At 33.6% G+C, this 23,238-nt stretch overlaps 1 protein-coding gene across 2 annotated transcripts in view; it reads right to left on the reverse strand.

The window, feature by feature from the left end:
* LOC139501975 (RB1-inducible coiled-coil protein 1-like) overlaps positions 1-15,889 on the reverse strand; it is a 39,006-nt gene extending 23,117 nt beyond the window's left edge. The window contains exons 1-13 of one of the 2 annotated variants that reach the window (XM_071291291.1): positions 15,722-15,889; positions 10,316-10,422; positions 9,053-9,179; positions 8,291-8,372; positions 6,340-6,425; positions 5,441-5,556; positions 5,100-5,186; positions 3,541-3,694; positions 2,921-3,148; positions 2,497-2,681; positions 1,732-1,918; positions 1,137-1,218; positions 534-592 (exon numbers count right to left, since the gene is read on the reverse strand). In XM_071291291.1, the coding sequence (XP_071147392.1) occupies positions 534-592; positions 1,137-1,218; positions 1,732-1,918; positions 2,497-2,681; positions 2,921-3,148; positions 3,541-3,694; positions 5,100-5,186; positions 5,441-5,556; positions 6,340-6,425; positions 8,291-8,372; positions 9,053-9,179; positions 10,316-10,383 (1,461 nt within the window). In that variant the 5' untranslated portion in view covers positions 10,384-10,422; positions 15,722-15,889. Of the gene's footprint in view, positions 1-533; positions 593-1,136; positions 1,219-1,731; positions 1,919-2,496; positions 2,682-2,920; positions 3,149-3,540; positions 3,695-5,099; positions 5,187-5,440; positions 5,557-6,339; positions 6,426-8,290; positions 8,373-9,052; positions 9,180-10,315; positions 10,423-15,365; positions 15,615-15,721 lie in introns of those variants that run through there. The other variant, XM_071291297.1, reaches the window with a different exon arrangement.
* Positions 15,890-23,238: the final 7,349 nt, after the last annotated feature.

A 23,238-nucleotide genomic window follows, 5' to 3' on the forward strand; every position in this document is an offset into this window, starting at 1 on the left:
TTCACAGAAAATTTCTATATAATTTGTTCCATATCTATGAAATAAGTTCCACACTTTACCTGGTGAAATAAGTTCTGGGTTTGTGAAATTTGTTCCTGACCTAGTGAAATAAGTTCTGGCTTTGTGAGATTTGTTCCTTACTTGGTGAAAAAAGTTCTGGATCTGTGAGATTTGTTCCTCATTTGGTGAAATAAGTTCCTTGTCTGTGAAATATGTTCCACTGGTTAAACAAGTTATCTTATATACTGAGCACTCCTCATTGATTTTTCCAATAGAAAAAGTAAAAACAGATTATTTCTCATCTATTTAGAGCAACATATACTTTATTGTTTGACCTATTTAAATCTTTGGAAACTTATGACAGGGACTACTCAACTAACTAACAAACTGATTAAGTTTTGAAGTAAATATTAGGGATACTTAAACATTTTAGGTTTAAAGTGATATGAAATATTTATACAATCAAAGGAGATGGTTTCAGCATAGTAACATGTTACCACTATGTGTCATTTTGAGCATGATAATAAACTTACTGCAAAATTGGATGAAAATGGATCCAAACCAGTAAATAATGTCTGTAAGAAATGCCGACCTGTAAGATAAACATTTGTGATGACTCACGTCACTTTTAAAAAAAAACAAATTATGAGACTGAAGAGTTGGAATTGTAACTAAATAGAAAGCAATCACTGGTGTTTTCCAATAGAGCAATATGTCCACTTATACTGGACCAGTTAGCAGTAAACAAATTATTGCTTACCATAGTGTTTTTTTTGTGTAATTTTTTATAAATAGTGTACTGTTAAAGACGTCGTGCAATAAAACATTTTTTTTAGACTGATGATAGCTCAGGATGATAGTAGCCACTTTGTGACATGTTGTAATATAGAGCACAATGAGTGTTCCAAAGGAAGTGTTATTCTCAGTGATCTAAATCCTATCTTCTACTTTCATAAATATGTGTTATCAATGCATCTCTCTCATGGGAGATAAATGAATTTCATGAACATAAAGTTGTGGTGGTTCTCAATCATCTACTTGAGCGGAAGTCAACACACCCACATCTATTGATTATCAATTAATGCCAGTATTCTATTTTCTGTTTTGTTTCCTTTAACACATGTCTCAACACTTACCAACTTGACTGATGAAAGCTTCCCTTCTTTTATATTCTTCTGAATGGATTTGTGTGGATTCTTCTGCTACACTGCTAGCCCACTAAGATAATAAAGAATATTTTTCTGTGAATTTTCTTTTCTGTGGATGCTTAATTTTAATTCATTTTATAACAGAAGTAGGAAATAATGACTGAATCTAGTTATACATATGTACCATTATATTACAATAAAGAGCCTCGCCATGAGCACATGATACACCCCTCCATTTTATTGAGGAATAAAGTTCACTTACTTATCAATGTCATAAACAAAACTAAAGAGAGTTATTTAAATAGATATAAACCAATCAACTAAGCCTCATAAGATCTGCTCAAAGCACATTTCAGTTGTTGTCCCTAAACTGGAAAATCCCCCTTTTTTTGATAAATAAATTCCCATAGCTCAGAAATATAAAATCTAAAATTCACCAACATGGAAAGGGAACTTACGACAAATGATATCCACATCTCGTTTCGTGCACATTATGGGAAATTGTTAATTTTAGCTCTCAATAATGATTGTGATTGTTAGGTTTTTCCATTTTCCAAAACCTTGAATTTACTGAAAATATTACCTCTGTAAATGTAGACGAGAATCTCCTACGTCTGACTACCTCTACAACAAGACAGGCATATATATTAGGAGCATCATGAATCTGTTTAAGAACTTCTAGTCTCTTTCTCAGTCTCTTCAGATTCTCATGGTATATTATCAGTTTACCATCTATATCACATATTCTCTTCTCAACCAACATAACCCATCTGAAACAAAAACATAAAGTTCACAAATGTATGTCTGCAAGTTATCACAAAATAGTTTGTTGTAGGACTTTGTAAATATTTAAACATATAATTATAAATATTATAGATTGTCATAATACACAGAAACAGTAAATCATATTACTGATGTATTCCATAACAAAGTAAGAAAAAAGTCTGAAACTATCATATTATCTGAACCCGAATTGTAAGTTATATCAATGACTTGTTGTGCCGAGCCTGAAATAGACATATAATGTTGGTTTGCTATCTTAAATCAATTCCGGGAAAAAAGACGTATTACAAGGTCATTGAATTTGAAGCCATTTTTTTTATTGTGAACTGAAACCCCTCAAACATCCAATTACCAACTATACATTTTCCCCTAAGTTTGTTAGTATGTGCAGATGACATGAAATTCTTGTGTCCAGTCCTCAAATTAGTACAGGACAGATAGAACTGTTGATTTTTCGGTAATTTTGTAATACATTCCAAAGAAAAATTTTAAGAGTATTCAATTCGGTCCTGTAAATGGCAAACCCCAATTTCTATGACTGTGTGTCTGGTACAGTTAACATTACCTTAGTCTTGCATGCAGATTTATTGCTAGCTCCTCTTTGGCCATTTTACATTTCTTTTTAGTTTCCTGTATTTTCTTATGATTGTTGACCATAACAAGGAGCTGTTTTTTATGACTAGAACACAGATCTGGTAGTATAGACTTATCCTTCAGTGCACTCACTCGATTCTGATTCTGTACAAATCCCTGAAATAATAATTAAATGGTATACTTATATACATAGGTAGACTGTTCATTATCATAATAAATTGACTGGTATATATTCTTGTATACTTTTTTAGTTTTTATAGACGTTTTCCTAGAACTCAATTATTTTCATGATCACAGTACTGTCTCTATAAATTGATACAAATCTCATACAGACAACTGATTTATAAACTTAGCCCCAGTCATTAACTTGATCATTCATGCCATTTTATACTAACCTGAGCCATATCACCTTGTTCCTGAACAACCCTCTTCCCAGAACTCAATATTTGGTCAAGGCCATACAATCGGTCCTCAATACCTTTCACTTCTTTCATGCTAGGATTATCTACTTGTGTGAACATTTCTTGGACTTCTTTGGTAAGTGTATTCAGGACTCGATCATCTAATTGTTCTGTTGCTTTAATACACTTGACAACCATATCATGAAGACTATGTGAGGGATCCTAAAATATGAAATAGTAAAGTGTTTCTAAGAACTGTTTTTATCAATGCTTGTTCCTTTAAGTTGGTCTCATTGTTCATTTGTAAACTTGTGTTCAATATCAATACTCATACCTTTACTAAGAATTTGCATTTTTGAAATCAAGTTTATTTTATGTACCAAAATGTTGTTTTTTTCTCAATATAAGAGGTGTAATAATTCTAGTGGAAAACAATACCAAAAAAAAATTGCTGTATCATATAATCACTAAGAACTGGTCAAATAATAAATGGGTTTTACTGGTACTATAATTTTTATATGACAACTGATCTAATCTAAATGTTCTGCAATACATTCATAATTAATAATCCAACAAAACAAACTTTCACTGATCTGAAATTTGACCTCACTAACCTGAGAACTGATCCAATCAAAAAGACTTTTACTTGATGTTGATGAACCAGATGATGAGGAGGATGAAGATTTGTCATAAAGCTCAGTTGAAGATTGTGTTATAAGGCAAGGTAGAACTGGTATCTTTGCCAGGAGCTGCAGGGAGTGTTCCACACTAAAATAGAAAACATACATTTAATATTTTATTCTGAAGAACCAAAACTGGTATCTCTGCAGATAGGCGTCAAAGAAAAAGAGAAAATACCCTTTCAAGACGTCATTTTTATTTGGACTATGTTTGTTCTTATGTTCTGTACAACTGGTATCTCAGTTTAAAGGTACGAGGAGTGTTCCTAACTTATAGAAGAATATTTAGCTTTTTCTTAGTTCTGTTTTAATGCTATATCATTGAAACCAGTTTCTAACAATCTCAAGAAAATAAGGCCAGTATTTTTTAATTTGTTGGTTTACGGATCCGCCGACCCGATTTTGCCAATTTCCAGAATAAAAATAAAATTGAATTTTCATGTTTTTTGTATTCCCGCCGACCGTAACAAATGCATTATCCCTGGAAAATAATTAAAATACTCTTTTTTTATGAAATGAAATGCATTAATCACTAACAAAATTGATAACATTTTCTGTAGTGAAAAAATAAAACTTCCACTTTACGTTTCTAAAAATAGACAAATCAATTATAACTGACCTTGAAATGCCGTTTGCGCAAATAATTTTGCGAAAACGAAACCTGTGTTTAAACCCAAATACACAATAAGTTCGTTTCCCGTATTTGTCATCAGTCCGTAAGATGCATCATCTTATAGAAATAGACTTGTCCAAATGTGGACAGGTGGAAGACATCAAGTTAAAGTACTGAATATTTAATAATCATTTGGAATTTTCTTGTTTCATGATAATAAAAAAATATCGTCCATTTGGATAAAAAACGGGAATGCATGACAACAGATTAACCTGATATTTTCATTTTTCCAGTGGACGAGTCTATTACGTTTTTAACACGTGTGTTGAAACTTATTTTCGTACGACGTTTTTACATTATTTTTCTTTATCAGTTTTTGTTCTTGAAGATCATAATTCACCAAGTTTTCTGGAATTGATTAAGAGCTTCGCGAATCTGTTTTTCTTGTTTGTGAAATGACGATTTAATTTCGTCTTTGTCCGTGCACACCCCCCCTTTTTTACGGGAAATTATTAGAATGTCATGAGATGTTTATGCCTGCTGAGCAATAAAATTTTATAGAACTAAAATCTAAAAAATGATGACAAAATAGCATAAATAACAAACATATTGTTAGAAAGGTGAAATATATATTTATTTTGCATATTTTTCTGTCTTGAAAGATATTTTTTTTCTTTTTTTCCCCGACCGACCAACCCGACTTTTTCATGGGGAAAATCTGTAAACCAACAAATTAAAAAACCTGGCCTAAGTAAGATAAAACTAGTTATGTCAACAATATGACAATCCAAACTGTAACTTCACAGATAAGATGGCATAAATTATTTGAAGGCTTCAGTAAAATGCATTGTGGGAATATATTTTTAAAATCATCACTTACCTTGACAGAACTTTCAAGTAATCATCTCTTGGTTCTAAGTATTCATTGTACGACTCAGTAAATATTTCTGATCTATGTCGTAGAGCACTGAAATAAAAACATACCAATCTATATATAAGAAATTTATAATTACTTTGATGTATCCTCTACATGAGTAACATTGCACCTCTGTCCTGTTGTCTGTAAAATAGGCATGAAATGAGCAACAAAACTACATTTCACAATATTGTATGAGGTATATAATATATATGTATGACCTTGAAATGTTAGCTACATACATTATATTATTGATCTTGCACTTGAAAATAGATAAATTGACAATCTCTGATGTAAACACTGACCTTGTGATGTCCTCTAAATTAGCCACGACTGCTGCCCAGCCTTGCTGTTGAAGATGTTGATCATGAACAAGCTGTTCACAGGCTTTCAATTCTTCATGATCTACTTCATGTATTTGCTGTGATAAAGAGATAATTTTACATACTGAAACTATTTATTTACTTATCTAATTCATGTAAAGTAACTAATGCATTAATAGGCAAAATGATTGCTGTTCATATCAATTGTGCAGTTGTACAAAAATGGGTCAACTACTGATTGCTTGATTAATTTCAATGTTCTTTCCATCTTAAAAACTTGATACATAATTCAACTGCATACCAAAAAATCAAGGCAATAAATGTCAAAACATTTCTTTAAATCTGAACAAAAAATTGAAATTATGTTATCAAATACAAAACTAAAACCCTGTGTCTTCAACTCAAAAAGCATCTCAAATGTAAATTAGTTGAGAATGTCTGTATAGGTCACAGATGCCCCTGCTTGTTGATATGAATGAGTCAATGTACTAATCGTAAAAGTGAACTTGATATGTGTTTAGTGGTAACAAGCATTGTGTAAAAGTTGAGGCAAACTAATGCTAGAAAACAGAAACGAAAAATTCAGTAATTTTCATAGCTATCAAGGGGTATAACTCATGAACAGAAAAAGAAATGCAACCAAATTTAAAACTTGATCTGTGTTTTGTGGTAATAAGCATAATGTATAGTATAAGTTTTATGACTCTTCAACTTTGTACTTGTTTAGCTTTATAACTATATTGATCTGAGCATCACTGATGAGTCTCATGTAGACAAAACGCTCATCTGGTGTATTAAATCATTAAATTATTATAACATTTGGTTGAGGCAAACTTAAGTAAAGAATCGTTTAAGAACGGAAACCAATTTTGGGGTCTTACCAAAGATAACTGTGCTCTGGAAACAACTGTTCCATATGCTGGGGGCATCAGAAGAGATCCTTCTACTTGACTCTGTATATCTACATCTATAAAAAAAAAAAAAAAAATTATTCAAACCTACTAATACAGCAAATTGAGTAAGATTATAACAGACATAAAAAAAATACATGTACATTTAAGTATTCAAGAATAATTCGTTATTCTAATAACAAAAATCCTGCTTACATCAAAGACCTTTTTTCTCAGTGAACTTGTGGTCTAACTTTCTAGGTTATGTATTTTGAATGAATATATACATTATAGTGGGATTTTGTGCTTTTAAAATTTACATGTATGTATGAATTAGAAATGATCATAGATCAGAATTGGGAACCAAATAGTTTATACTGGTGAACAGTCAGGGTATAGAACAAACTTGTTTACTGGTATATTGTCGATTCATTTATTTTCGTGAGTACATGTACTAATTTTCATTGATGAGGGAAAACTTAAATGTTTGTGAATATTTAATTTCGTGGTTTTACCGAAGTCTGCATACAAGTCTATAGAAAATTTGCTTTTCGTTGAGTATTAATAGTTTCATGTTTAACTTGTACCCACGAAATCCACCAAATTAATATAGTATTAATGTATGGACTTTTTCATATTGGCCCTGTAACATGCCCGAGGTATTAATAATGGCCAAGGATGGTTGTAATGGCCTCAGCCATTACAACTGTCCAAGGCCATTATTAATATCAAGGGCATGTTACAGGGCCAATATGAAAAAGTCCATATATTGATACTTTTATTAACCAACTAAGGCAACTTCATTCAAGAACAGTCTTCGAGTCTCAGATCCAAAATTATACAGCTATCCACAAATCTACAACAGGACCAATACAGAAAAAGCCAGTTTTATAACATTTTTATTAAATGGTTTAAATTCTTCGATTAAACAAAGAGTAAGAAACTTACTGTGAAGAAGATACAGGAATTTCATAGCTGAACTTCAACTTGTCTTTTCGCATTTACAATGGAATTTTGGTCAACATTGTGACTGTCAGATGTAATTTCTGATTTCTCATCCAAGTACTTAATTTTATGCTATTAAAATTCATTTCATCTAGCAAATATAAAGTAGCTGGGAAAAATAAATCAGACAGTTTAACTATTCTTAAAGTCTGCATTTTGAGGATTGAACAACGGAAATGAAACAGTGATAATAATCGAAAGTCATACTCGAAAAAGGCTGTGAAATATTTCCGTTTCAAGTCGTTACAAAACACTTAACATCATTGAAACTTGTTTTTATGATATTAAGTTTTAAAAAAAAAATGTCACACTTTTTTAAAGAAATAAACATTTTGATTTAATCGATGTCCGGATGTCCCGTTTCATCTGTTCATAATGCATGACTGTGATTTGGTAATGCACGGGTGTGATTTGGTAATGCATGACTGAGATTTCGTAATGACTGGCTGAAGCAATTTCTCCATTCATAATGACCAGATGTCGAAATTTTCCTTTTATAAAGCATGGGCATTTCTATACATATTGTAGTAAGTTGGTTAATAAGTAAAATTGAGAATGGAAATGGGGAATGTGTCAAAGAGACAACAACCCGACCAAACAAAAAACAACAGCAGAGGGTCACCAACAGGTCTTCAATGTAGCGAGAAATTCCCGCACCCGGAGGTGTCCTTCAGCTGGCCCCTAAACAAATATATACTAGTCCAGTGATAATGAACGCCATACTAATTTCCAAATTGTACACAAGAAACTAAAATTAAAATAATACAAGACTAACAAAGGCCAGAGGCTCCTGACTTGGGACAGGCGCAAAAATGCGGCGGGGTTAAACATGTTTGTGAGATCTCAACCCTCCCCCTATACCTCTAACCAATAAGTACATGTATTTAACAAATTATAATGAATCCACAGTACTGTCAAATGATAGTAGTTTTCATACCTGAACCATAGTGTACACTTGGTGATGGAGGATGCAGTGATTCTATTGTTGTCTTACTGAACAGAAAAATTGGATTTGTATCCTGAAATAAATAATACATTGTGTAACTATTTTTTTTCCATTTCTTGATGCCTTCTGCATATTTGATGATCCCTAAAAAGTTAAAACAGCTTAATATTACAGCAATGATGAGCAAAAACAGACCTGTACAAACAGTGCTTTTTTTTTTATTGTAAAGTAAATTCCTCATAGTACATAGGTACATGCTCAACAGTTGTCTTGAAACTAATAAGAAAATAGTTTAAAGGTAAATTGAACCAATGTCTAGGAAATGGAAATATTTGTCATAATTAGTTTTGACTTGATGTGTCACTGAATTAGATTACGTAACTATAAGATACATAATTGCTTTTAACAGACTACAAATGTAGCATGTAAAACTAATGAAGCATTAAATGAAGACCAGACAGACCTACTTTTGATGGAAGATCTACATACATTCTTACAAAAAGTAATATACATGGTTGACTGTCACATAAAAAAACACTAACTGATCTAATAAAAATAATTTGAACTTAATCTTTACCATTATATAAGTCATTAAATATTTATCATATCTTATAAAAACTTAATTATCAAAACTATTGATTTATTTAAAAACAGTATAATTTACAGATTACTGAATCATTAACTAAATACATGAATACATGAATACATCACATATAATTTATATATGACTTCTATTTAAAAGGTAGAACTTACTGTTCCAGCATGATATTTTCCAACTGTGGAAACAGGATCTAAACTCTCTCCTCCACTTATTAACAACACTTGCTTTTCCTCTGGAATGGGATATTCTCTGGCAATTGCATGCTGCAAGTTTGCCACACTGAAATAATCATCTTTATTGAAATCACTTTAACTTTTCAATTTAACTCATGAAATTTAATTATTTTTTCATTTTACTCCATCTAAATTAAATTTCTTTGTGACATTTATTCAAAAGTCATACAGTATCCTCCTGTTTTCTTATCCAAAGTTTATTTTATTTATTTTAACAATAAAGAGACATTATTTAATTATGTACACACTTTTGTTTTATGTTTATTTATACACTTTTTTTCAAGAACTGACACAAGCATACATATACACATTCTACATAAGTGCAAACACAGGTTTATAAAATACCATAAATCCTTATTTTTAATGAATGTTTCTACTTAAGGATGTACTTAGGTGAGGTTTTGGAATTTGTGTCAAATGTTTGGACTCCTTGGTGTTTTTCCATACAATACAATGTAAAATATTTTGCCCCATAACACCTATTTATTTTTTCATATAAGACTTAATAGCTCATGAAAGGTCATTTACCAAAATTTTAGAAGATTCTTAATTTTCTTTCTTTTGCTTTGAGACCTAATAATACCAATGCAAATATAAGGTAAAAGCCCGAGTCAGCCTTTTCCCGCCATATTTTAAATCTCAAATATCTCGAAAAAGAGGTCCATGACCTATCAATATTTTTAGCTTATTTTTATCCTTAATTGATGCTCTACCAGCTTATAGTATCAATTTTAACTTCTTAATTTATTAATTTTCACCTAACCTCACCTAAGTACATCCTTAAGGAATGACTGTAATATTTTTTCTGTCTATGAAGAAATATCATCAAAAATGTAGTGCACACTGAATAACCCATGAAGAGGGTTATTTTAAAGTGTGCACCACATTTTTATGTTATTTCAAATAGGCAGAAAAAATATTACAGTCATTTCTTATAATTTTTAATTCCGTTTTTAAACCGGAGTAAGTCATGAAAAAACGTTGATGATGTCATGTGAATTATGTCTATGAGCTGATAAACAAAACAATGTCAGCCAATCAGAAGACAGTTTACATCCAAAATAAAATTATATGTATTTAAACACAAACAAATTTCAATAAATAATATGGATTTCTACTTTCTTAGCTTATTTAAGAAATCATCAATATTTTGTGTTCATAGTTTACTGTATCTAGACATACCTTTCCATTGCCAGTTTCATGTCAAATGTCATCATAGTCCCTGTGTCGACATGGAACACATACAACATGGTAGCTTTTTATTTCTCAATACTTCAGATGTAATTCTCCTAAAATATCCCAAGCTTATAAACAAATCTAAAACTAGATGCACTTCTCCTAAAATATCCCAAGCTTATAATCAAACTTAAAACTAGATTCATAAATGTTTTAGTGTGTGTGTATTGTGTAATACATTTTTGAACTTTTATCATCCTTACAATGTACAAAAAATGTAACAATAAATGTTATAACAAAATTATACATACACATGTGCGCTTTCTCAATGGAAATGATATCAACATCTTCAATATTTAAAAAAAATATTGTAAAAAAACATGTAGCCATATCTAAACAGAACAACAAGATTCAAAACTAAAATAAAAATATACAAGTTAGTCATTGACAATTATGATGATATAAGGTATGATTGACAATGAGAAAACTAGCCACCAAGATGAAAAAACAAAGATGTTAAAAAATAACAGCACACATTCTCTACAAGATATCTATCCATCACAGACCAAAGTACAAGGATGGTAACAAATACAGAACACATTTACTACAAGACATCTCATCACCAATACAGAACACATTTACTACAAGACATCTCATCACCAATACAGAACACATTTACTACAAGACATCTCTCCACCAATACAGAACACATTTACTACAAGACATCTCATCACCAATACAGAACACATTTACTACAAGACATCTCTCCACCAATACAGAACACATTTACTACAAGACATCTCTCCACCAATACAGAACACATTTACTACAAGACATCTCTCCATCAATACAGAACACATTTACTACAAGACATCTCTCCACCAATACAGAACACATTTACTACAAGACATCTCTCCACCAATACAGAACACATTTACTACAAGACATCTCATCACCAATACAGAACACATTTACTACAAGACATCTCTCCACCAATACAGAACACATTTACTACAAGACATCTCTCCACCAATACAGAACAGAACACATTTACTACAAGACATCTCATCACCAATACAGAACACATTTACTACAAGACATCTCTTCACCAATACAGAACACATTTACTACAAGACATCTCTCCACCAATACAGAACACATTTACTACAAGACATCTCTCCACCAATACAGAACACATTTACTACAAGACATCTCTCCACCAATACAGAACACATTTACTACAAGACATCTCTCCACCAATACAGAACACATTTACTACAAGACATCTCTCCACAAATACAGAACACATTTACTACAAGACATCTCTCCACCAATACAGAACACATTTACTACAAGACATCTCTCCACCAATACAGAACACATTTACTACAAGACATCTCATCACCAATACAGAACACATTTACTACAAGACATCTCTCCTCCAATACAGAACACATTTACTACAAGACATCTCTCCACCAATACAGAACACATTTACTACAAGACATCTCTCCACCAATACAGAACACATTTACTACAAGACATCTCTCCACCAATACAGAACACATTTACTACAAGACATCTCTCCACCAATACAGAACACATTTACTACAAGACATCTCTCCACCAATACAAAACACATTTACTACAAGACATCTCTCAACCAATACAGAACACATTTACTACAAGACATCTCTCCACCAATACAGAACACATTTACTACAAGACATCTCTCCACCAATACAGAACACATTTACTACAAGACATCTCTCAACCAATACAGAACACATTTACTACAAGACATCTCATCACCAATACAGAACACATTTACTACAAGACATCTCTCCACCAATACAGAACACATTTACTACAAGACATCTCTCCACCAATACAGAACAGAACACATTTACTACAAGACATCTCATCACCAATACAGAACACATTTACTACAAGACATCTCTTCACCAATACAGAACACATTTACTACAAGACATCTCTCCACCAATACAGAACACATTTACTACAAGACATCTCTCCACCAATACAGAACACATTTACTACAAGACATCTCTCCACCAATACAGAACACATTTACTACAAGACATCTCTCCACCAATACAGAACACATTTACTACAAGACATCTCATCACCAATACAGAACACATTTACTACAAGACATCTCTCCTCCAATACAGAACACATTTACTACAAGACATCTCTCCACCAATACAGAACACATTTACTACAAGACATCTCTCCACCAATACAGAACACATTTACTACAAGACATCTCTCCACCAATACAGAACACATTTACTACAAGACATCTCTCCACCAATACAGAACACATTTACTACAAGACATCTCTCCACCAATACAAAACACATTTACTACAAGACATCTCTCAACCAATACAGAACACATTTACTACAAGACATCTCTCCACCAATACAGAACACATTTACTACAAGACATCTCTCCACCAATACAGAACACATTTACTACAAGACATCTCTCAACCAATACAGAACACATTTACTACAAGACATCTCATCACCAATACAGAACACATTTACTACAAGACATCTCTCCACCAATACAGAACACATTACTACAAGACATCTCTCCACCAATACAGAACACATTACTACAAGACATCTCTCCACCAATACAGAACACATTTACTACAAGACATCTCATCACCAATACAGAACACATTTACTACAAGACATCTCTCCACCAATACAGAACACATTTACTACAAGACATCTCTCCACCAATACAAAACACATTTACTACAAGACATCTCTCAACCAATACAGAACACATTTACTACAAGACATCTCTCCACCAATACAGAACACATTTACTACAAGACATCTCTCCACCAATACAGAACACATTTACTACAAGACATCTCTCAACCAATACAGAACACATTTACTACAAGACATCTCATCACCAATACAGAACACATTTACTACAAGACATCTCTCCACCAATACAGAACACATTACTACAAGACATCTCTCCACCAATACAGAACACATTACTACAAGACATCTCTCCACCAATACAGAACACATTTACTACAAGACATCTCATCACCAATACAGAACACATTTACTACAAGACATCTCTCCACCAATACAGAACACATTTACTACAAGACATCTCTCCACCAATACAGAACACATTTACTACAAGACATCTCTCCACCAATACAGAACACATTTACTACAAGACATCTCTCCACCAATACAGAACACATTGATAAGACATCTCTCCACCAATACAGAACACATTGATAAGACATCTATCCACTAATACAGAACACATTTACTACTAGACATCTCTCCACCAATACAGAACACATTTACTACAAGAAATCTCTCCATCAATACAGAACACATTGATAAGACATCTCTCCACCAATACAGAACATATTGATAAGACATCTATCCACCAATACAGAACACATTTACTACAAGACATCTCCTCTCCACAATACAGAACACATTGATAAGACATCTATCCACCAATACAGAACAAATTTACTACAAGACATCTCTTCACCAATACAGAACACATTGATAAGACATCTCTCCACCAATACAGAACACATTGATAAGACATCTATCCACAAAAGGAAAAGGAAATACCAGATTGATAAAACATTTATCCACCAAAGATCAAAGGACAATGATGTTAACAAGTACAGGACACATAGACTACAAGACATCTCTCCACCAAAGGACAAGGATGTAAAAAAGTACACATTGATAAGACATCTATCCACCAAAGGCTGAAGGACAAGGAAGTAAAAAAATACAGCACATATTGATCATGTTGATAATAGTTATCAAAGGTACCAGGATTATAATTTTGTATGCCAAACGCGCATATTGTCTACATAAGACTCATCAGTGACGCTCATATCGAAATATTTATTAAGCCAAACAAGTACAAAGTTGAAGAGCATTGAGGATTCAAAATTTCAAAAAGTTGTGCCAAATATGGCTAAGGTAATCTATGCCTGGAATAAGAAAATCCTTAGTTTTTCGAAAAATTCAAAGTTTTGTAAACAGGAAATTTATAAAAATGACCACATTATTGATATTCATGGCAACACCAAAATGTTGACTACTGGGCTGGTAATACCCTCGGGGACGAAACGTCCACCAGCAGTGGCATCGACACAGTGGTTTAAATAGTTATCAAAGGTACCAGGATTATAATTTAGTACCCCAGACACGCGTTTCGTCTACATAAGACTCATCAGTGACGCTCATATCAAGACATCTATCCATCAAAGGCTTAAGGACAAGGACATAAACATATACACCTTTTTGGTCCATTGCAGAGCATTCGCCTCGAGTGTGTAAGGCTGTGGGTTCCAACCCAGGTCTGATCAAACCAAATACTGTGAAATTGGTACTAAATGTATTTCCTGATCCTCTAATGGTCGGCTGGAGACAAAATAATGTGTGTGAGTAGGGTGACATAATGTCAGGCAGACTGTTACCTTGTGAACTACATATAAGCAGATTTAAAGTATGGCTCAGTGTGTCTGTTTAGTACAAAGCAAGGTTCATGTTCTTATCACAGTAATGTGTTTCCATACATGTACAATGTACATAAAATGAATTTAATTTACCACTACATGTAGCTGTTAACCAGCCAAGACCATCCATCCATTGGAAAATATGTAATGCAGGAATATGAAATTATCCATAGTGGCAATTCAATTTCTAACATATTTCACTTGTTTTAAAGTTCCTAATCGAGGGAAAAGGCATACAGTCCAAAACCATATGAATGATCTTTTAGAAACGGATAATAATTCTGTGATAAGATTTCATCATACAAATTTTCCAAACAATTCAGCAATATGAATTCCACTTTAAACCAAGGTGAACTCTAGATGAGTAGACTTTTCCTTGCTCGATACTTAGCACCTTTCACAAAATGTTTTTTATTATGTAACAAATTTTAACTGAAGCCAGTGAAGGTCATTCAAAAAAGAGAACAGTTGAAAGATATAAATGCAACTTACAATCTATTGTTTTGCTTCGGAAGGTAATGTGTGTAATGTGTTAAAATCCACAGTGAAACTTTACAATGACCATTGTCATGATTGTGTCACTGTGACAATTTCACATACAGAATCAATTCTACTTTCATTTGACAAAGTTATAAGGAAGACACGTCATAATTTCAAAAATAAATCATATTTTCTAGAATAGACATTACTTTCAAGTTTATAAATGACATCACTTTAATCGATTGCACCATAAATTCTTTTATGTTGTTCAGGTTCAAAGGCTTTGTTTACGTTTTTTGGTTTTTACGGATGTTATTTTTTTTACTCTTCGTGGTAATAAAATCACCATAAATAAGCAATTTTGTTACCTTTCGTTACAAGTGTAAAGTCTGGCATAGTATCTTGTATTCTTTTGGTCTAAACTTTACATATTTTCCAGGTAAAAGTATGCAAATTCATGTGAAGATCAGACGTCTTGTATGTTTACAAATATGTCATTCCTGAAGAACTCGACGGAGGGAGATAACTCTAACAATAAATTAGTTTTCCCCGCGCTTTCCTTTATATGTACTACCAGATATGTCTCTGGTACTACTTAGATTTCTAGTAAACTACTAAGGAATTATATAATATTCAAATCAGAGACATATAATAATACATGTTTTATATGTCTCTGTTTAAATAAACAATTCATAGATACTACTAGTATATAATTATATAAGCTAAGTTGATAAGTTTTATTTCAGACTAAAACTCGAGGACTCAAAACTACGGTGGCTGAATGCGGCCATGAAAGAAAAAAAAATTATGTTGTTCCCTCAAGATACTATGTTGTTCCCTAAAGATAGTTATCTCGTTCCCTCAAGATTTTAAAATTGTATTGATATATGATTCATTTCGATAACTATCTTGAGGGAACGAGATATCATCTTGAGGGAACGACATAGTATCTTGAGGGAACGAGATAACTATCTTGAGGGAAAACATAACATCTTGAGGGAACGACATAGTATCTTGAGGGAACGAGATAACTATCTTTAGGAAACAACATAACATCTTGAGGGAAGGACATAGTATCTTGAGGGAACGACATAGTATCTTGAGGGAACGAGATAACTATCTTGAGGGAACAACATAACATCTTGAGGGAACGACATAGTATCTTGAGGGAACGACATAGTATCTTGAGGGAACGAGATAACTATCTTGAGGGAACGACATAGTATCTTGAGGGAACGAGATAACTATCTTGAGGGAACGACATAGTATCTTGAGGGAACGAGATAACTATCTTGTGGGAACGACATAGCATCTTGAGGGAACGACATAGTACCTTGAGGGAACAACATAATTTTTTTTTCTTTCATGGCCGCATTCTGCCACCGTACAAAACTGGTCCATAAATACAAAACAGTTTGTTTAAACATTGACATGTTAAAATATTTTAGAAAATAAAAATCATAGTCAGAGCTCACAGGCACTTGTTTTTATCCATAGGAAGGTCGCCTATTCATATGTACAGAATAGTCGACCTTCCCATGGATACGGAAGCGCCTGTGTCAGAGCAGTAAATTATAGTTTAAAAAACAGATATAAGATATAAGAGGGTTAGGGAGTTTGCAGAATAGAGAATAATTGGTGGTGGTGTTTGGTGGAGGGGGGTAAAGAAAAGCGAAAACGCGTACAAAATAAAGAATAAAGAAAATATACACAAATATGTCTAGAGCTGCTAAACTATAAAGAATATCTGTAAAAATTAAAGAATTGGGTAAAATATACTGCAACAGAACAATATGAAATGATACTGTTAATTAAGTCGGCATTTTAAAAAAGCCATCATTTTTAAATATAAAGAATAATGAGCGGAAAAAAATAAAGACTACAGGAATGAAGGACCTAAAATCCGCGGTCAATTTTGAAATCAAATTATTTTTTTCAATTTTTTAATACTACAAACAGTGAGGTATTGGAAAAAGTCTGGATTCAGATTTTTTTCATCTAATTGACCAGAATATTTTTTTCTCCATCAAATTGCTTATCGGAATATCTTTTAGAAAGAAATAAAACAACATACGTCCCCGTCCCTTTGAAGTTAAATGGTCGATCCCTAACGGGCTAAAAGTGTTCTGTCGACTGTCCATAAATAATGTTTTGCTATCTCTTGATAATGTAGAATACACTGTCCAAGACTTGTGAAATTCCATGAAGGTTTGAGAATGTTAGGGATGTATAAAATATTTCAACCCCACTATATTTAAATGTTTATAGTAAAATACTGAAAATTAAAGAAATTAAGGAAAACTTACTAATTTTGCCTCATATGCTCTTCAGAATAAATAAGCTTTTGTCTGTACACGTTTCAAACAATTCCAAATTCTGTAAAGGTTTGACAAAGTTATTAATTTCCTACATTGTACTAAATAACCCAAAACTGAAGCTAAATTTTGACGACGCCGACGATAGTACTATAGTATGGCGACATTATGTTCGATTGCTTTTTCCCTTTCTAGACAATACAAAGCAATACTGTGTGAAAAAGATTACATGATTTACCAAAACTACTGAACAGTACAACAGACCATACCACCCACCAACACCACACTGTTACTAAAGTGTGCAAACAACAGTGAACATCACTGGGGTAAACTTTCCCCCCAAAAAAGTGGCTAAACAACAATGAACATCACGGAGGTAAACTTTCCCCCCAAAAAAGTGTCTAAACAACAATGAACATCACGGAGGTGAGTGTGACTGTCCAGTAATTGTGATAGACCAATGATTGTGACTGACCAGTTATTGTGACTTTCCAGTATTTGTAACAAGACTAGTGATTGTTACTATCCAGTAATTATGATAGACCAGTAATAGTGACTGCCCAGTAAGTGTAACAAGACTAGAGAGTGTTACTGTCCAGTAATTGTGACAGACTAGAGTGTTGCTGTTCAGTAATTGTGTCAGACCAGTGCTTGTCACTGTCCAGTAATGTGACAGACTAGTTATCATTTATGACAGTCCAGTAATTATGAACAAAATAATGATTATGACAGTTCAGTTATTGAGGCAGACTTGAAATTATTGAAAACAGTCCAATAAATAAGACTTTTAATTATTTATAACAGTCCAGTAATTGTGACACACTAGTGATTATGACATTAATAGTGGAATACAAGTGATTCTGACAGAAATTGTTGCAGACAAGTAATTGGAACATTCCAGTAATTGTGACAGTCCGGTAATTATGAAAGAAAACTAATTATGACTGTCCAGTAATTGTTACAATACCAGTGGTTGTGACAGTCGAGTCATTGTGGAAGACCAGTGATTGTGACAGTCTAGTAATTATGACAGACCAGTGATTATGATAGTCCAGTAAATGTGGCAGACCAGTGTTTTTGACTATCCAATAATCGTTGCAGACCAGTGATTGTTACTGTCCAGTAATTGTTGCAGACTAGTGATTGTGACTGTCCAGTAATTGGTGAAGACCAGTGATTGTGACAGTCCAGTAATTTTCACAGACCAGTGATTGTGACTGTCCAGTTATTGTGGCAGACCAGTGATTATGACAGTTCAGTAATTGTGATAGACTTGTTATTGTGAGAGTCCAGTGCTTGTTGAAGACCAGTGATTTTGAATATCCTTTATTTGTTATTGTTATTGTGACTGCCAAGTAATTTTGTCAGACTTTTAATTATTTATAACAGTCAAGTAATTGTTACTCACTAGTGATTATGACAGCCAAGTAATTGTTGAAAACAAATGATTGTGACAGTTGTAGTAATTGTTGGAGACCAGTATTTATGACAGTCCAGTAGTTGTGACAGTCCAGTCATTGTTGCACACAAGTGATTATGACAGTTCAGTAATTGTGGCAGACTAGTGATTATGATAGACCAGTAATTTTGACAGACCAGTGTTTCTTACAGTCCGGTTATTGTGGAAGACAAGTGACAGACTTGTATTTATTTGTAACAGTTCAGTAATTGTGACAGACAAGTGATTGTGACTGTCCAGTAATTGTTGCAGACAAGTGACAGTTCAGTAATTGTGGAAGATCACAGATTGTAACTGTCCAGCCATTGTGACAATCCAGTAATTGTGGAAGCCTAGTGATTGTGACAGTTCAGTAAAAGTGACAGAGCAGAGATTGTGACTGTCCCATAATTGTAGAAGACCAGTGTTTGTGACAGTCCAGTAATTCTGGAAGACTAGTTATTGTAACTGTCCAGTAATTATCGAAGACCAGTGATTGTGACAGTCCAGAAATATAGAAGACCAGTGATTGTGTCAGTCCAGTAATTATGAGACACAAGTGATTGCGACTGTTCAGTAATTATGGAAGACCAGTGATTGCGACAGTCCAGGAATGGTGGCAGATCAGTGTTTGTGACAGTTCAGTGAATGTGGCAGACTAGTTATTATTGTGCCAGTTATTGTCGAAGAAAAGCGATTGTGACTGTTCACTAGTTGTGGCAGTGTTTGTGACAGTCCAGTAGTTGTGCAAGCCCAGTGATTTTGACAGTCCAGTAATCATAGAAGACCAGTGATTTTGACTGCCCAGTAATTGTTGGAGACCAGTGATTATGACAGTCCAATTATTTTAGAAGACCAGGGATTGTATCTGTCCATTAAATATCGAAGACAAGTGGCAGTGACAGTCCAGTAATCATAGAAGACCAGTTATTATTGAAGACAAGTGTTTGTGACAGTCCAGTAATTATGAAAGACCATTGATTGTGACAGTAGTCATTGTAAAAGACCAGTGATTGTGACAATCTAGTTATTGTAGAAGACAAGTGGTTGTGACAGTCCAGTAGTTATTGAATACAAGTGTTTGTAACAGTCCACTTATTATAGAAGACAAGAGATTGTGACAGTCCAGTAATTATTGAAGACAAGTGATTGTGACAGTCCAGTAATTAATGAAGACCAGTAACTGTGACAGTCCAGTAATTATGAAATACCAGTGATTGTGACAGTCCAGTAATTATGGAATACCAGTGATTGTGACATTTCAGTAATTATGGAATACCAGTGATTGTGACAGTCCAGTAACAATGGAAGACCAGTGATTGTGACAGTCCAGTAATAATGGAAGACCAGTGATTGTAACAGTCCAGTAATTATTGAAGACCAGTGATACAGTCCAGTAATTGTGGCAGACCAGTGATGCGACATTCCAGTAATTATGGATGACGAGTGATTGTAACAGTCCAGTAATTATGGATGACCAGTGATTGTAACAGTCCAGCAATTGTGGAAGAACAGTGATTTTGAGTCCAGTTATTATGGACCACCAGTGATTATGACAATCAGGTAATTATGGATGACCAGTGATTGTAACAGTCCAGTATTTATTGGAGACCTGTAATTGTCACAGTCCAGTAGTTATGGAAGACCAGTGATTGTAACAGTCCAGTAATTATTGAAGGTAAGCGATTGTGACAGTCAATTAATAAAGGAAGACTAGTGATTGTGACCATCCGGTAATTGTTGAAGACGAGTGATTGTAACACTCCATTAATTATTGAAGACCAGTGATTTTGACAGTCCAGTAGCTGTGGAAGACCAGTGATTGTGACTTCAGTAATTGTGGCAGACCAGTGATTGTGACAATCAAGTAATTATAGATGACCAGTGCTTGTAACAGACCAGTAATTATGGAAGACCAGCGATTGTGACAGACCAGTAATTATGGAAGACCAGTGATAGAGATAGTCCAGTAATCATGGAAGACCAGTGATTGTGACAGTCCAGTAATCATGGATGACCATTGATTGTAACAGTTCAGTAATTATGGAAGACCATTGATTTTGAGTCCAGTTATTAGACGACCAGTGATGGTGACAATCAAGTAATTATGGATGACCAGTGATTGTAACAGTCCAGTATTTATTGGAGACCTGTAATTGTCACAGTTCAGTAGTTATGGAAGACCAGTGATTGTAACAGTCCAGTAATTATTGAAGGTAAGTGATTGTGACAGTCAAGTAATAAAGGAAGACTAGTGATTGTGACCATCCGGTAATTGTTGAAGACGAGTGATTGTAACACTCCAGTAATTATTGAAGACCAGTGATTTTGACAGTCCAGTAGCTGTGAAAGACCAGTGATTGTGACAGTCGAGTAATTATGGATGACGAGTGATTTGAACAGACCAGTTATTATTAATTACCAGTGATTGTAACAGTCCAGTAATTGTGGTAGAACGGTGATTGACAATCCAGTAATTATGGACGACCAGTGATTGTGACAGTCCAGTAATTATGGATGACCAGTGATTGTAAGTCCAGTAATTGTGGAAGAACGGTGATTGTGACAATCTAGTAATTATGGACGACCAGTAATTGTGACAGTCCAGTAATTATTGACGACCAGTGATTGTTAGAGTCTAGAAAATTTGAAAGACTAGCGATTGGGACAGTTCAGTAATTATTGAAAACCAGTGATTGTAACAGTACAGTAATTGTGACAGACCAGAGATTGTAACTGTTCACTAATTGTAGCAGACACGTGATTGTGACAGTCCAGTTGTTATAGAAGACCAGTGATTGTTACTGTCCTGTAATTATTGAAGACAAGTGATTGTAGCAGTCCAGTGAGTGTGACAGTCCAGTAATTATGGAAGGCATTCCAATTTGTCATATTTTCATAAATACTCATCTGGGAAGAGTTTGTGGACAATGAACCGCAAAGTTGAGCCACCTGCTTTCAAACCAGTTTAGCTGGTACATATAATAGTTTTGAAGATGACAAACAAAAACATAAATTTCATATAAAATATTATTTCAGGTGCAATAACTCCAAATTTTGGATGTATGGTCTGTCTGAAATTTTCCACCTTTATAACTCGTGACCTGATCACTTGTATCCAACTACAGTTTTCCCTGAGTTGTCTGGACTCTTTTGGACAGTGTCACAATCGGCAGGTTGTATCAGTTATTTCAGAAATTTCAGAAATTAAACATTACAAACATTTACTTTAAAGGGCAATTGCTCCTGAAGCGGAGGATTGACAATTTTGGTCATGTTTACCTATTCCATTTTGTAGATCTTACTTTGATGAACATCATTGCTGTTTAGAGTTAAACCATAACTCTGCACAAAATCATCAAAACAGAACAAACTCTCAACTGAATCTGTAACTTATGATAAAACTATATACTAATTATCAAATCAATATCTTCAAGAATGACAAAATAAAACTAAATTCTTCAAACAATTTACCAAAGACAAGGAAAAAATCCGTCAATTTGTCTTTGTCCTTTTTTTCATAATTATTTCCATTTGAACATAAATCTACTAATTAAGGAGTTTTTCATCAAAAATTTAATTCTAGGGAAAAGGCTTGAACTGAACAAATGATTGTAATGATGATTGTACCCAAGTTTGGTTAAATTTGGCCAAGTAGTTTCAGAGAAGACTCTTGTAAAAGTAAATGGATGACGACAACAGATGCCAAGTGATGGCATTGGGCAGTGTGAGCTAAAAAGAATGGTTCCTTGAAGATATATGTTTTTGACTCATAAATTTGTTTCTTCAATGAAATGTTCCAACTGTCAATTTCAAAGGAACAATTTTGTATACCCTTCTTTGTGTGAAACCAGGTGTGACGTTCTATGGTGGTATTAACACAATGAAATTATGAATAACAGAGAATTTCATATACTCAATGCTAGCAAAGATTAATAAAATATTTTTTTCAAAAGATTTATTCCCTATTTGTTCTTAATAATACTCATAGCTTGCCTAAGTGTGAACATTTCAACTTCTGTTGAGCTAGAAATACCAATGTTTTTATACCTAATTACACCTCTATTGGAATGATGCCTAAGATCCAGTGGCAATTATACCATGCATATCAAGATGACAACATGGATATAGG

Source organism: Mytilus edulis, chromosome 1, assembly GCF_963676685.1.
Source record: "Mytilus edulis chromosome 1, xbMytEdul2.2, whole genome shotgun sequence".
Taxonomy (NCBI): domain Eukaryota; kingdom Metazoa; phylum Mollusca; class Bivalvia; order Mytilida; family Mytilidae; genus Mytilus; species Mytilus edulis.